This window comes from Nipponia nippon, unplaced genomic scaffold (genome assembly GCF_047370975.1).
Source record: "Nipponia nippon isolate SJK-2023a ecotype South Korea unplaced genomic scaffold, ASM4737097v1 scaffold_11, whole genome shotgun sequence".
Lineage (NCBI taxonomy): Eukaryota > Metazoa > Chordata > Aves > Pelecaniformes > Threskiornithidae > Nipponia > Nipponia nippon.
In genome coordinates this window covers 5,817,585-5,832,617 of record NW_028262302.1, presented here as the reverse complement: position 1 = coordinate 5,832,617, position 15,033 = coordinate 5,817,585, and the positions used below count along the sequence as shown (strand labels likewise).

The following is a 15,033-nucleotide window of genomic DNA, read 5'->3' as shown; positions in this document are numbered from 1 at the left end:
GGACCAGCGTAAGGCACTACAGGATAAAAGCTCTATTAAAGTTTGGAAATGTTCTTAATTATACCAAGAATGTAAGGTTTCAGTCTCCCCCTTTACTATACCCCAACTCCAGCATTTTGGCCAGGAAGCACGCTTACGGCGTGTTAGCCCCTGGTGACCCTCATATTGTCTCTTGCCTCTCAGTCTTAAGACAATTCTCACCGTAGAGCAGAGATCAGAAGAGCAAATTTTATTGCTAAATTTAAAGAGTAATGGAGAAGATATGAGAATGCAAAGTTACGGCTTTGAAATATTTTTTCCACTGCACTTCTCCATGTGGCTTAATGATCTCTTTTCCCTCTCTCCTCTGACCACTTCCTTCCCTGCAGCAAATGCTGCAGGTCTCTGTGAGACTCTCTTGATCCGCAGCCATTGCTCCAATTCCCCCCACCTACTCTGCTCCCAGCCCATGTTAATACCTTTCACAGTTTGACACCTTCCTGTCAAAGTCTGATAACTTCCTCCTGTTCTCTGACACCTAACGGAAGGGATAAGGCTTTGAGGTGCATAGGTGCCAAGCAAACAAGAGGGAGAGGTCTGTCCCGACCCAACCCTGCCCTCCCGCCATCACTCTGCGTATAAGCAAAAGCACCAAGCTGCCAGCTAACCCAGTACAGACACAGGAATCTGAGCAGGACACTTAACCCAACTTCATTCACTGTACAGTTGAATAAAAGCCCATCAATTCTCAATTAAAATCTTCCAGACCACTAGGCCAGAGAAGGCACGCCAGCTGGTGCAGATCTGACGGCTTTTGTCCAGAATGTAGATTCCAATTTGTTCGTGGGACAGGTGTAAGGGAGTTTCCCAGAGGAATGCTTGTCCTGCTGCACTGCAGCAATAAGAAACTCCTAAAATTTCTGTGGTTTCATTCTCAGCCAGAGTTGCATCACCAATATTTAATTCAGAATGCTGAAATCACTTTTTCCAATGATGCCAATGAAGAGGGAGTTAGGCATGTTCTGGGCACTGCCATACTCTCTCTTCCATATGCTTCTCCCAGCTATAGGTAATCAGAACAAGTCAGAACAAGGATGAATAAAAACAGGCTCTTCCAAGTAGCTTTTTCTTCGAAGATCAAGGCTATGAAGTCAGTCCAATGTCACCCACAGTCCTATGAGCAGAGTCCCAGCAAAAAAGAAAGCAGGAGGATTGGAACCAGAAGAACCCTTATCCTGGCATCAACGGCTTGGCTGGACAGGTTAAAATCGAGGAGCTCCATAATCATCTGGCATCCTCTCAATATTGTATCTGAGAAAGAAAGAGGGGAAACCTATGAAGACAACCTACTTCACATTGCTCCCCTCCCCATGCAGCAACAGGCTTACAGGCAGACTGAACAGCAAGAAGCTTTGTTGCATTTCTCTCTGCAGCTCAGATCTCCAGGAAGAAAAATATTACTTCCGAAAGTGAAAAGCCTTCGTAAGGTTGCTGTTATCCTTTACCTCAAACTCAGAAATCAGGCATCTCAAAAGCTCACCATCTCCAAAGAAGAAAAAAATGGTGGTTTTGTAAGAAGGTTTTTGTTTCTGACTTAGGGTTTAAGAGCAGACCACTGTGGAGAATAAAAATTTGGCCATTCAACTTACGATTCATAGCCACAGTGAATAAGGGGCAAAGATGTTTTGAGAGAAGAATCTTCTGAGCCATGTTCTAATTATAGATCAGTTAAGACTTTACATATTTATAGCAATCAACCTCCTCATTTCTGACATACTGGTCTGTCTGCATATTACTAGACTCACTGTCTCCACTGCGAGCACAACTGCCTCCTTTCCAGTATCTCTCCCATCCCATCTGAAGACTTCAGCGCTTTTCACTCCACGTCCTGACTTCTCTCCTTACCATGCTACTGAACATATCTACCACACTGTGAAACAATTTGGCATAGCTTCTATGCAAGATAAATCTTCTGGGCTGTACATTATGTAGAAGAAATATTAAAACACCGGATATGACAGCGGTGAGTAAAGTCGTCTTAGTCTAGGCTCTGCGAATGCTTTGGAAGGAACAGAAAATGAATTTAAGCAAATGTTTTTACAGTAGATCACTGGTCCTATTGCATATAAAAAAAAAAATAAAGTGAGCCAGTACTCACTGATACTGGGAAAATCTGTTGCATTGAAATTGCTGCAGTAGCACCCTTCTGAGTTGGTTTGTTTTTTATCTAAGAAGCAAATTCAATCTCTTAGCTGAGGGTACACAAAGCTACCAAACAGAATACGGAACAAGAATGGTTCTTTTCCTCAAGAACCTGTAGAGTGCATTGCCTGGTAGTGCTGCTGCTGCTAAGCACAACTGATCTATGAAAACACTGGCCTCACGGAAACTAGTTTTCCAGGTAAAAGCAAATGAACCTGTAGACTGCAATAGAAGTGGGTCTGTGACCAGCCTCTTCCCACCAGCAGGCGTACTTCTACTTTTGTGCAAACACTAGGCCCTTTACTGCAACCTGCACTACAGACAATGCAGGAGAGAAGTACACAGTGAGAGTCCCTGTCGGACAAGGATTCTGCCAGGCAGTGCTCCTCCCTGCCAGAGGTCCCTTACCTGTGCCTGGAGATATACATTATAGGCACTCCAGGGATTTTTCGTATTCTCCGCTTGAGCTCTTTATCCACCGTGGCCACAATGTAACATTTGTGCTGCAAAAAAAGAGGCGAGTCAGATTCAACACCAGTGAACCCACAGAAAAGAGACAAAGCTGAGCAAAAGCTTCTATTCAGTGAGCTCATTTAACACAAGTGGCCTATGAGACCTTAGCGAGGCATGACTAGGGCTTGTACAGAACTCCACAGCAGACTAGCAACATCCTTCCGCTTGTCAAAATAGACTCATAGAAACATCCAAAGTCTGTCCAGCCTTTCCGGCTGGCAGCTGTCCCATCCTCAGTGCTCCTTGATGCTGTCCTATACAACAAGAACGCTCAGGGAAGAGTACACCTTGCTTCAAATAAAGTTGTGCTAGGGACTGAAACTGCCCCTTAGTGAGATTTTACAGTTACTCTGTGGGAAATTTAAGTCATCAGTAACTAGGAGGGCTCAGGAATTTTTAGTATGTTAGCACAGTATAGAAGAGTTCAGAAACAGAAATACCTGAGTGACCCTCTGTACCAAGCAGTCATCTGCGTAGGTCCCTTTGTGCATACATGGCAAGCGTTCAAAGCGAGGGTCCTTGGCAATTCTGTGGGGACATACAAGGCAGCATCACAGCAATCAGACCAGAGCGTACAGTAACACAGTATGGAGGAACAGGAACACCCCTTTCTATGATATGCAGCATGTTATTCTCAGAACAAGGGCTGAAGAGATGGAGCAAATGGTACACAACACTCAGTTGAAATGAGGAGCAAAAGAATGCAATTTGTCTGGCTAATTATTATAGGTTAAGTATTTCTTAGTACTTGTTAGTTGGGTTCAAGATCCCCACAATGTTAGGCTCTTGCCTAACAAAGTCATTTGAAACAAGTTATCTGTGGGCAGAACTAGAACTTCTAGTATCTGATCTTTCGTACCATGCATATAGCAACACTTCACCTCCTCTCTGAAGGGGAACGTCAAAGCTGTTTAGGGGATGCACTTGGAAACTTTACAACATAACGGGACAAAATAAAAAGTAAAGAATAATGCATCTGACTGGTACGTCTGGAGAGCACGAACTACATTGGATTAGTTTTGTACAGATCACACAATAACTTGGCTCTAGATTATCAGTACATGCTACCTACTCCTACAGCAATAACATGAGGTTCCATAAGACTTGGGTCGTTTCTTTATCTTTAGAAGTTTCTATAATTAAAAAAAAAAAAATCTATATATATTTTCAGAAACAAGAGGAAGTGCTATTTTGAAAGTCTTAGGGGGAAACAAAGATTTACAGATCAATATTGTGCACTCATACCTAGCATTTAGTTTTTAAAAATTAATCTAAAACTCGAGCCATTGTACTGATCTCATACAGCCAGAGAAACAAAACCAAGTTTGGGACTCTGCAACAACCTAACAACCCTCTAGTGCAAGGGCGCCGTCATGGAAAGTGCTTTTCCTTTATTTATATTAAAACATTAAGTTCTAGAAACAGAGAACACCCTGCACCTACCTTAATGCCACACGGTACTTCTGTCCTAACTTCTCAATTTCACCCATTACACAATCTGTGATACATGGAATACCTACATGCAAAAAAAGCCCATATTAAAACCAAGCAGTATTTCTTTACAGACCCCTTCAGTACTGCCCACGTGCCCAGGAACAGTTAACTGTCATGGCATTCTGTAACATCTTACTTACAGTTTTAAACTTATGAAAACGGATAAGGTTGCAAAGCAACGAAATGCAGAGCCACTGAGTGCGACCATGCCATGGTAATTTAGATATTTAAGTTATTAGTGCTTTACCTTTGTTGACATTAGCATTTAAGACTGTTGCTTAACTGAAACCAAAGACAGTTCCAGTGTTACCACAGCCATGAACAATGAGCTCGATGATTCTAGCACGTGTCTTTTTTACAAGATTTCCGTTATCCTCAGCTATTGATATGGGGCCGATAAAGCACATCACGAGCACACTGTGGCACTACGTGAGCCAGAAGAAGCTGCGACACTCACACTTGGCGTAGAGACAGTCCATCATTGACTGCACTAGGTCCAGCTTGGCCTTGATGGAGAAGTTGATGAAGTTAGTGTCAACCAGGATGTGATAAGGGGGGCCCAGCTGCGTATTATACTGGAAGAACAAGCAAGAGGGATGCTGGGGGCTGTTGGGAAGACAAAGAATTCCAATCAGTTACTTGCAATTAACAACATATCCAATCCTACAACTTGCACAGAATGGAGGACAGGCAATGAGCAGAAACAACACAGGGCAGCGTGGGAGGCTGGCCTGTCCGGCCTCCCGCCGCCTCCCAGGCCCCCTCGGTTTGGGGCACCATGTCCTGCTCCGACAGCTTTGCCCAGAAATGCCCTTGGTTGCGGCCTGCAGCGCGCCCGGCCTGCCCTCCTCCCCAAAGCGTCGGCAGCACTTACACCTCCCGCTCCTTGATGGCACTCGGGTCCTCCTTCTTCTTCACGCGGGCTTTCGCCCGCTCCTTCTCGTTACTGCAAGGAAACACAGGCACTCCTGGCGGGGGGGCGACAGGGAAGGGCGGCCAGCGGCGGAGCGGCCTGGGCCGGGATCCCTCCCGAGCGGGACAGGGGACCGGCCGGCCCGGCCCGGCCCGGCCCGGCCCCGCCCCGCCCCGCCCAGCCGGCTCCGGGGCCGGGCCCAGCCGCGGCCACACTCACATGCGCTGGTCCCGGAGGCTGATCATGCGCTTCATGACCGCGTACTTCCGCGCCTTCTTCTGCTTCCCCTGCAGGGAGACGGACACGCAGCCGCCATGAGCCGGGGAGAGACCCCGGTCCGGCCGGCCCCCCGCCCCGCCCCGGCCCGCTCCCCGCTCACCATGCTGCCTCTGCCGCCGCCGCCGCTGCCGCCACTTCCGGTGCCGCCACGACGCGTCACTGCGCCCCGCCTCACTGGGAAGGTCCGTGGGTGGCGTCACTTCCGGCCGCCAGCACCGGGCTGCGGGAGCCCGCGCTGGTCGCGCGCAGGAGGGGGCCCGACGCCGCGGCCGCCGCCGGAGCCCTTGGTAACGGCGCTCCCCGCCCCCTCCCGCGCCTGGGGGGAGCGGGGCGGGCTCGGGCGGGGCGAGGGAGCTGCGGCCCGGCCGCCCCGCCGTTGCTCGGGCGTCCCCCCGGGGTGGCCCGGCCCGGCCGGGTCCGGTCCGGCCGCGGGAGGGACGCGGGCGGCGCCGCTGCCGGCCCGGGGCCCCCGTGCTGGGGGCCGCCCCGCCGCTGCCGCTGGCAGGCCCGGTGCTACCGCGGCGGGGGTCCCCGCTCTGCCGGCGGCGGGCGGCCGCCCCGGGAGGGCCGCGGCGGGGCCGGGGCTCCCGGTGAGCGGGGAGGGTTGGCGGGGCCGCCTCCGGCTTTCCCTTTTGGTTGGGCCGTGCCGTTTGCACGGCGCGGTCGGTGTCAGGCCGGGTGGGTTGGGGGGGCCGGCGCCTGCGTGCAGGCCGCGGGGCTTGGTGGCCCCGCCGAGCCGCAGCCGGTGCGGGCCGGAGGGGGAACCGCAGCACCCCGATCTCTTCTGTTTAGCGGAGCCGGGAGGTTACGGAGGTCCCCTGCCCCCTTTCTTGATCCTGCGGGGCTGGCGTGCTTTGAAGAATTAACGTAATGCTGGCTTTGCTGCGCTCCAGCTCGTGAGCTGCTCCGTGAAAAGCAGCGGGTTGTCCCTATCTGTCGTTCTTACCAACAGTTGTGACCTGAAGTCCTGGCAAAGGAGCATGCTGGCAGCTGGGCTTTCTGCGGCCGTAATGGTGCAGTCGGACCCAAAATTTCTTTTCTGCACATGTAAGGAAATATTCTCCAAGCTCTTGGCCTAGTCCCGGGCACTTGGTTTCTAGTGCCCTGTGCAGGGCAAGGTGAGAGACAGGCCTCCCTGTTGTTATCTTTCTTGTGCAAGCTTCTGGGATTAGCGAGAACTTGTAGCTGTTGGTATCTTCCGTGTGCAGCCGGTTTTATCTGGTGTGGTGGTCAGAAAAAGCATCTATGCAGCCAGTGAAGTGCTATTCAGGAGTTTCTTCCTGAAGTGCTGGCTTCAGTAGAACTGTGAGTGAGCCTCCAACAACAAGGAAGAAAACTAGGCTGGAAGGAGAATTAGGGAAACCAGGGCTGAACTTTCTGCCTGGGTGATCGTGCCAGGCTTAATTGTTGATTGAGGAAACGCAGTTGGTGGAGCTGCTTAGGTGACCCGCGTGGTTCGGGTGAAGGAAATAATCGAGGAGGAAGGGGGCAATCTGCTTTCCCTGTGGGTGTGTAGGGTGGCAAGTGGCTGCGTGTTGTCCTGGCTTGGGAAGCAGATCTGGTGTCAAGATGAGACTTGCCTGAAAGTTGCCATCTGGCTGGCTTGCTGTGTTTGAGGAGGACGGGAGGAGCTCACAGCCCTGGTGGTGGTTCAGTTGTGATGAAAAGTCCTTAGACTTAGGCAGTTGGCAAAGGTCTCCCACGTTTTGGTTTTTTTTTTTCCTGTTGTCGCTATTTTATTTGGCTTGTGTGTAAATGCATATGACAGATTACAGCCCTGACAGGAGAATGACTGTTTTGTATGCGCACTGGCCATTGATGTGGCTTTTGTCCTTGACAGCTGATACTGGAGCCTGCTCAGTGCCTTTTGAGCTGACTCTTCAGTCTTCTGTGGGTGTATTTTAAAGTTAGGTTCCCATGGGCATTCCTGTTTGTTGGTTTGTCTGTGCTTTATTTAGTGTGAGAAAATACTGTGCCTTTTCACTCAGAGGAGAATTGTCATCTTGTGTGTGGCGTGAGATGCACTGGCTGTTGGTGGTGGACATTTGTGCACCTGGATCGAGAGGACATTCCGCTTGGAGATGAAGGGTGTTCTTGTCTTGGTTGGATGAGGTAGCATCAAGCTGCAGAAAGGTTTTAAACCCATCTTTCTTCTTAATTTTGGAACTTGTCAAGGGAGAGAAGAAAGGAAGTTAAATTTATCAGTGCCCCAAAAAACCAAGAGTCACAACAGATTTCCTAGGACCTCAGTAAATCAGTTCTGTATAGCCTGGCCCCAGCTGGCTTTGTAGCTGTAGCCACACGAATATGCCATCACTGTGTTACAGTTCCTTTTGTATGTGCAGCTATGCTTGTGCTTCCTTCTGGAGCTTTGCCTTGGCTTCGCAGCAGCAGTAATACAAACAAAATGTGTTCCTATTACTGGCCTTTCTTTCTGACTTGAGAGAAGCAACGGCACTGATATAGTTTATTTTATGATTCCATGTTGTCTATCCTGATTATGCCAGTATTTCTCCTTGAGTCAAACCAAGGTGAAGCTTTCCAAATCCCCATTTTCCCTGTAGATGGCAGGAGACCATTGCTTGCTCTGTCCTTGGATCAAAATCACTAAGACCTGTCAGACAATTCAGCATTTTTTTTTTCCAGCCTAGCTATGATGGCACCTTATATTGCTGATTTTCATAATTCGTTTCCCAGATTGTTAGCTGGCAGTTCTTAGCACAGATACTATTTTAATTTAGATCTGCATTCTGATAAGTGAGTGGCAACATATCCTGGATACCAGCTACTCGCAACTAGGTTCTTTACCCCAATGCATCCCAGCTGCAAGAGCATCCTTAAAGCTGCTGGCAGCGTGTATGATAGAGGGAAGTTGACTGTATGACAGCCACTTCATCTCTGGCATCCACCTGTCTTGGTGTCTTGCTTACCACTTCATGTAGAGATAATAAAATGAGAAGTTGCTGTGCTGATTGAGGGGCGTAACTAATTCCGTGTGTCCAGCGAGCTCTGGAATTCTGCAACCCAGATCAAGAGACTCGGGCTTCAATTGACTTAAAAACCCTTGCAGTTGAAATGATGTGTCTTTCTCTTTTTATACTTTCGGGAGAGAGGCTGTGTGACTTGGGGTATGCTTTACAGAAGGGAGAGAGGTATGGACTGAGGCAGAAATACCTTGGGTAGGTGAACCCATGGTGCCGGTTTTGTGTTGATGTTTTTTCAGTGACATGAAGAGGCTGGTTCTGTAAGGTGCTAGAGGGAGATCTCATAGATTCCCAAACATTGATAAGTTTCTGTGAAATTCCTCAGCTGCGTGGGGAGGAGCCACACACCTTCCACAGTCAGGCCAAGCTGGAGCAGAGTTTCAACCAGGCATTTGTAGCACAGACACGTGGGCATTAAGGACCATACATTTCAATGACATCTTGGATGTGTACTGTGAAGGGACTAAAATATCAAGGAAATTGCTGGGTCTGTGATTCTTAATGCACAGAGATATGAGTTTAGAAACCTGAAGCTTCATCTAGGAGGAGAATGAGAACTTGTGCCCTGGGGACTGCAACATTGTTCGCTCAAGCAGAGGAAAGAAGAAAATAGCTGAGTGGGTGGGATTTTCCTTGAGATGTGGGGGAGAAAAAGAGAGCGAGAGTCTGCCTGCTTCTGCAGCACAATCAAAGAGCTCTGCACAGACTTACCTGACGGTTTTCATATGAGTTAGAAAGCTTAGTGGAAGTGTGCAAAGGCAGCCGGATCTCTATGATTATTGGGACAGAGGGAAGTAGGAGACATCTGAAGAGGAAGGTGGATGAGGGAGGAGTAACGAGGAAGTGGCAGCTGAGGCGGTGGTATGGCAGGCAGGAGGAGCACATCACTTACATCCCCAGAAGAGGTGACTCTCTTTACAGACAGCTGCTGTGGTGAGCCTGGATATGTTCATTTCATTGTCGCTCCTTTACGTAATCTGTGTTCTGAATGAGTCGATACCGACTGTATAGGCTCTGTGGCTTTTCTCCTGCCATATGTCCTGTTTTTTGTGGGCTGCATCAATCTTTGCTGTTAGATTTTTATTTTTTTATCTCAATCCTGACAGTAAACTGTAATTTAGTGATAGTGGTGCTGAAACTGAAATGCCTTATGAGGATACTAGTTTCCTGAACACCTAAAAAAAACAGCAGCAAAAAAATATTATCTAGTTTGCTTTGGGGTCCAAGCACTTTCAAAGTTTTGGTTGGGTTTGTTTTGTTTTTTTGTTTGTTTGTTTTGTTTGTTTCGGTTTTGTTGCTTTTTTGGTTTTGTTTTGTTTTTTTTAGGCTTGACTATAAATAGCCCTCTAGATCTGGGCAAAATCAGTTCGAGAATAGTACATGGCATTTTAGGGGGTATGAAGGCTTGAAGTGGTACCTGATCCTTAGCACTCCTCATGAATAGCACACAGGTTCTTGGCTGCTCCATGAAACCCATGAGGCCAACGAAACCTGTGGAGGCAGGATGTGTTTTGTTCCATCTTGAACCTGCTAGTTTCAAGGGGGTCTTATAATGAAATGAGATTGTGACAGGTGGAGGTTGAGGATCTGGTGAAGCCTCACACCTTGTCAACAGCGATACCTTTATAGCACCTCCCCTGTGGATTTGACATCTAGTGCTACTCTTGCATCTTACACCTCTTGCGTGTTTCTACTTGTGAGATTTTTCCACACCAGTGGAGAGATCTAACTTTTCTCTCTCCTTTTCTTCCTTTTCCAGGGAAGCTAGCAAACGACAGGCTACAGGGAGCAGCATTGCAGGACAACCTTTTTCAACAAAGAGGAAGAAATTGCTGTGCTCAGTTCCTCACCTTTCAGCAGTGACTCTGTGATGCAAGTTCCAGGAGTTTCTGTGACAATCTTCTCTATGGCCCCTTCTTGCTGACGTTTGCCCCAGTGTTGGGCACAAAGAGGAAAGATGCTGAAGAATGGGTACCCCCCTTTTGGCTTTTAGAGCATGGGCACTTGTGTAAAGGTATGTGATTGCACTTTGGTTGGAGGGATGGAATATCTGTAGAGGCCAGCAAAGGGGATTTGCTGGGCTGGAAAGTCATGGCTATTGTTGGGGGGAAATACCTCATTTAAGCTTTCTGCATGCTGATGTCCATTGCTGCTGCTGTTGAGATGACTGATGAATAACTCCCCTTTTGTGTTTGTTTAAAAAAAAAAAAAAAAAAAAAAGAAAAAGCAGCTTGAATGCACAATGTAGCTTCTCACTAACTGAATGGTGACACGGCGAGCTATATTGTATGCATTAGTGTATGCCAAATTGTTTGTCTTAATTGTCACACACGTTCCTTGCTGCTGCTCTTTTTCCATCTGTCAGCTACGTCTTATCAACCAAACAGCATGTTGTTGTTCTGGGTGTGGTCTTTTTACTACATGTTTGTTTAGCGCTCCCCTCAGTGAGAACTTGATTCTTGATTGGTGTCTCTCTAAAAATTGCTGTAATCTTAATAGTGTACCAAGGTTTTAGCTTGTGTGTTGATCTGTGAGAGTTTCAGCGGCGAGGCTCCACTTTGCAGAAGTGAGTAGGAACATACAGAGGGACTGGTTTCCAGTTACATTCATACCTTCCGTAGTAGAGTTACAGGGCAAAAAATGGATTCAGCTCTGCCCTAGAAAGATTTTGTTCTGAACAAATGGGGATGGTCTTGTCTGCAACCCTTTTATTCCATAGCTTTTTCTTCCACGGTTGCTGGTTGAGGGTCAGCTTCTGTGCATTTTGGTGGTGGCTCTGTGATGTGCTTTCATGGCAGACTAGAAGTTAACTTTGTGACTTGCAGAAGCAAGTAGTTGTGAGAGTTTAGATGAGTGGCTTTTGGCCGCTGCTGTTGAAGTTGATGATCCTGCAAAAAGTAGCTGCTCCTTGCATTACCCAGAGCCTGCTCTCACTGGTTTCTGAGGATAATGTGTTGTCCCTTTAGATCCCTGAATCTGAATGGGAATCTGTAATGGAGGGAGAACTGTTCCTTGTAGCATGCTGTGCTGTTTGCATATTTCACAGTCTTATGGAATAATGCTTTAGGGATGTCCTTGGAGAGGAAGATGGATGATCGATAGGTATTTGTCTGAGGAATCATAGATTAAATTTAGGCCAGTGTGTATGAGGAAGAGTCATTGGACTGGACTTGGCCTATTTTGTGTTCTAGATGCAGCTGTGATCCTCGGCTGTGTGTCTCACCGAAGGGACCTGATGTTTTACATTATTGGTAAGTGAAGGAAAGGCTGCCACTGTATTTGTTGACCTCTCCGTAGGCTTTAGAAGGGTTTCCTGAAAGCCTCTGCTTTCACGTTAGTTCAGAGTCTACCTAACAAACATGAAGTTACTGTCACCCCGCATTGTGCCCTCCACCTGGCAGACTTGCCTCTGCGCCATTCTTCTTGTTCCTAAAGTCCTTCCATTGACCTCATTCCTAAGCCGTCCCCCCCTTACTTTTTCTTTCGAGAACTAGTGCAGGGTTGTTGCCTCCATGATGTTTCTTAATCCAGTCTTAATGTGATGTGCAGGGGTTGTGTGGTTATATGACTGTTCCCCTTAAAGGAATCTCTGTAGTTTTAATTTGCAACTCAAAGGGAATTCTGTGCTTCTGTTGGGATGTCTGCTAGCCATACCTGAGACTGTACCACCTTTACCTATTTCCTCTGTTTGCAGTCATTTGCAGAGTTTTAAGGGACTTGTTATTCTCTAACCTTACTTGTAGCATAACACAAACCATCAATGTTCTCACAATAGCTTCTGCCTTAAACACCTAATTTGCAGTTGAGTAGAATGTCATTAATAAAAGCATCTTGGGCTGATGCACAGGGGATTTTGGTGCCTGACTCAGCCACGCTGCTGCAACCACCCTCTGTTCTCTCCTTGCTGCAGGTGGGATCACGGTATTTGTGGTAGCTTTCTTCTTCACCATTAAGTTCCTCTTTGAGCTTGCTGCACGTATAGTCAGCTTCCTTCAGCATGAGGACCGGGAACGCCGAGGGGAGCGAACTATTTATGACTACGTGCGAGGCAACTACCTGGATCCCCGGTCCTGCAAAATCTCCTGGGATTGGAAGGAGCCCTATGAGGTGGGCCATAGCATGGCCTTCCGAGTGCATGTAAGGGAATATTTCTGTTTCCATGGAGCTTTGGGGGCAGGAACGGACGTCTGAGTTAGGGATGGGCTCTTCTACTGTTTTTTGTTGGGGCCAAGCTGGATGTAACTTAGAGGAGTAGGAAAGCTATCTGTTTATGTCTTCTGCCCCCTGTAACTGTGTTGCAGAGCTTTGTAAGTGCATATCTGAGATTTGCACTCCTTAAAATCTTATCTCCCTCTCTTTAGAATCCTCTGAAGAGCCGAAGGAGACCAGGCTTGTCCTATCTACTGCTTCCTTTACTGGGAAGTGAGTGGGCTGAGCCTTGCCTTCAACAAACTTGGTGCTATCTTTTGGTTGTGCAGCTGAAGTTGGGAGCGTGGGAGTGGGCATTTTACCAACCCAAGAGCTGTAAAGCTTCATGGCTGCTCCCCTTTCCTCCAAAATTGAGTGTTATTCTGTCTGAACTGGAAAAGCCTGCGAAGAATTCTTGTTTCCCTCCAATCCCAAAAGGCCAGTTCTAGGGGAATGGGACAAGTATACAAATAAGATGGGTGAGGGGCCTGAACACTGAGAGTTTGGAACTACGTGGAAAAAGTTTGAACAGGTTTTGCTGGGCTCATGTGCCCACCTTTCTGCCCCACCCTCCCCACCCAGAAGGGTATCAAAATAAGAAGAAAGGTTCAGCTAAGTTGCCATACCCATCCCTCCCGGGAAGGCAAGGAAAGCCCTTCTGCTTGAGGGTGAGGAGTCCTAACTCTGGGGCAGGCAGTGAAAAAGAGCTTAGGGGAAAGGGACTTGTTCTATTCCTGCTATTTAAATTTGTTCCTTTCACTTTACTGACTCTCACTCATGGCAGCTCCAGCAATGTGCCGTTCCACTTCATGCTTGTCTCCCATTTGCTTAGCCCTTTATTCATCAACAGTAGCTGTTGCACGCACTGGTTTCTCTCACTGACAGTCAAGATACATACTACTTCAGGCCCCACGCCCCCCCCTTATTTAGAAACAGGGAATAATAGTAACCTTTTGCTGACTGCAGGCTGATTGCAGATGGCAGGCAGGATCTGGCCCACAAGCTGCCAGCTCTTGAAGAGGCATGCACATAGGGTTTCACGGTGCAATTCTTTCATTTTAAGGAAGTACCGATCGAGGTATGTTACCTTCTGAAATTGTCGGGCAGATCACTTCTGTGATTGAGCTGCCTGTGATTTTATCTAACATGTTGTTTTCATGCTGATGCTTCTTATCAGTATAGACTGGGTCAGCTCATTAGGTCAGCATCTTCTCCACGCTGTTTTCTGTAACAGGTTGGGGAGAGCTTTTTCAGAGCTTAGCTGTACAAATGGACAAGATCTGCTTGTTTCTCTGAAAGGATGTGGCTTTGCTTTTTTCCTTTCAATAGTGGGTTCTCTTGGTTTCTGTTCTGATATTGCACTAACAGTGCAGAGAAGAAATGCCTAGAGGCATGTTCTTTTCAGGGCACTCATTTGAACGCCAGCACAAAAGAGAATGAGGTTGTTCAATGCCCACTTGTGCCCTGTTCACTTGGGAGAACACAGCCTGTGTGACAGAGCTGGCTGTTAATTTTTTTTTCCTTTGCTGAGCTGGGGTTCTTGCCCTTGTTTCCCCAAGGCGACTTGCTTTCTCTTCCTCTGTGCACTGCATATTTTTGCTGACCTGGACTTCTCCATTTCCCATGCAGTTATTCTATAAAAATGGGCAACCTTTCCCTGCTCACCGGCCTGTGGGGCTGCGAGTTCACATCTGCCATGTGGAGCTAGCAATTGATATTCCTGTAACCCAGGAAGTTCTTCAGGAGCCTAATTCCAATGTGGTGAAAGTGGCCTTCACTGTGCGCAGGGCTGGGAGATACGAGATCACTGTAAAACTTGGTGGCTTGAATGTGGCCTACAGCCCCTACTACAAGGTGTTCCAGCCAGGTAAGGTCTAAGTGGCCCTGTAATGATTCAAAGTAGATTTGGAGGTATTGGAGGCAGTTAGGTAAATGTGTTTCCAGCTAAAATAGGTAGGTGACAGGGAAAGGGTTACCCTTCACCATTTTCCTCTTGACGTGTAGATCCCAGCAGTAGCCCCATGACTAAAACATACTTGTGACTCCCAGTATGTGGCAAAATAGAAACTGCCTTACAGAATAAGTCATTAGTGCTGCTTAAACTCCCTAACCACTTGTGTCATGTTCTCCATCTTGTAGCAACTTCTTCATGATCCATCTAGTAGGCAAAGAATGCCTTTTGTGAAAGTATCAAATTATTTGTATCTGAATTGGAAATGCTGTCATGATTTGACTCTTTTCCCCTTTTGAATACCCTACTCTATCCCTTTAAGCTTCTGGACCAGTTGCTACCTTTGATTATACACTTCTTTAAAAACAATACCTTTTTAGCCTTTTAAAATTTGTTTCCTTTACTTTTGTTTTTTGACCCAATCTGCATCTTTTCTATTTCATGTGCATGTTCATTGAAAGTACCTCCATTCCATTGCATAGGTATAGCTTGCTAAGATGCCCCTTCAGAAAGAGGAAGCTCAGATTTAA

The 15,033-nt window shown here is 47.4% G+C and overlaps 2 protein-coding genes across 14 annotated transcripts in view; one reads left to right on the top strand and one right to left on the bottom strand.

The window, feature by feature from the left end:
- Nucleotides 1-214: 214 nt before the first annotated feature.
- Nucleotides 215-5,552, bottom strand: FCF1 (FCF1 rRNA-processing protein). The gene is made up of 8 exons (XM_087747324.1): nt 5,481-5,552; nt 5,321-5,388; nt 5,063-5,134; nt 4,646-4,794; nt 4,138-4,210; nt 3,135-3,222; nt 2,590-2,684; nt 215-1,290 (listed from the first exon to the last, which is right to left on the bottom strand). Exons 1-8 carry the CDS (start codon nt 5,481-5,483, stop codon nt 1,242-1,244), a joined length of 597 nt encoding a protein of 198 aa, XP_087603450.1. The 5' UTR covers nt 5,484-5,552; the 3' UTR covers nt 215-1,241.
- AREL1 (apoptosis resistant E3 ubiquitin protein ligase 1) overlaps nt 5,544-15,033 on the top strand; it is a 24,186-nt gene continuing 14,696 nt past the window's right edge. For 3 of the 13 annotated variants that reach the window (XM_087747310.1, XM_087747315.1, XM_087747319.1), the window contains exons 1-5: nt 5,551-5,667; nt 10,124-10,378; nt 11,556-11,615; nt 12,275-12,501; nt 14,182-14,419. In XM_087747310.1, coding sequence (XP_087603436.1) covers nt 11,600-11,615; nt 12,275-12,501; nt 14,182-14,419 — 481 coding nt within the window. In that variant the 5' untranslated portion in view covers nt 5,551-5,667; nt 10,124-10,378; nt 11,556-11,599. Of the gene's footprint in view, nt 5,668-6,332; nt 6,499-6,556; nt 9,298-10,123; nt 10,379-11,555; nt 11,616-12,274; nt 12,502-12,799; nt 12,991-13,518; nt 13,631-14,181; nt 14,420-15,033 lie in introns of those variants that run through there. The other 10 variants (XM_087747313.1, XM_087747312.1, XM_087747314.1 and 7 more) reach the window with 10 other exon arrangements.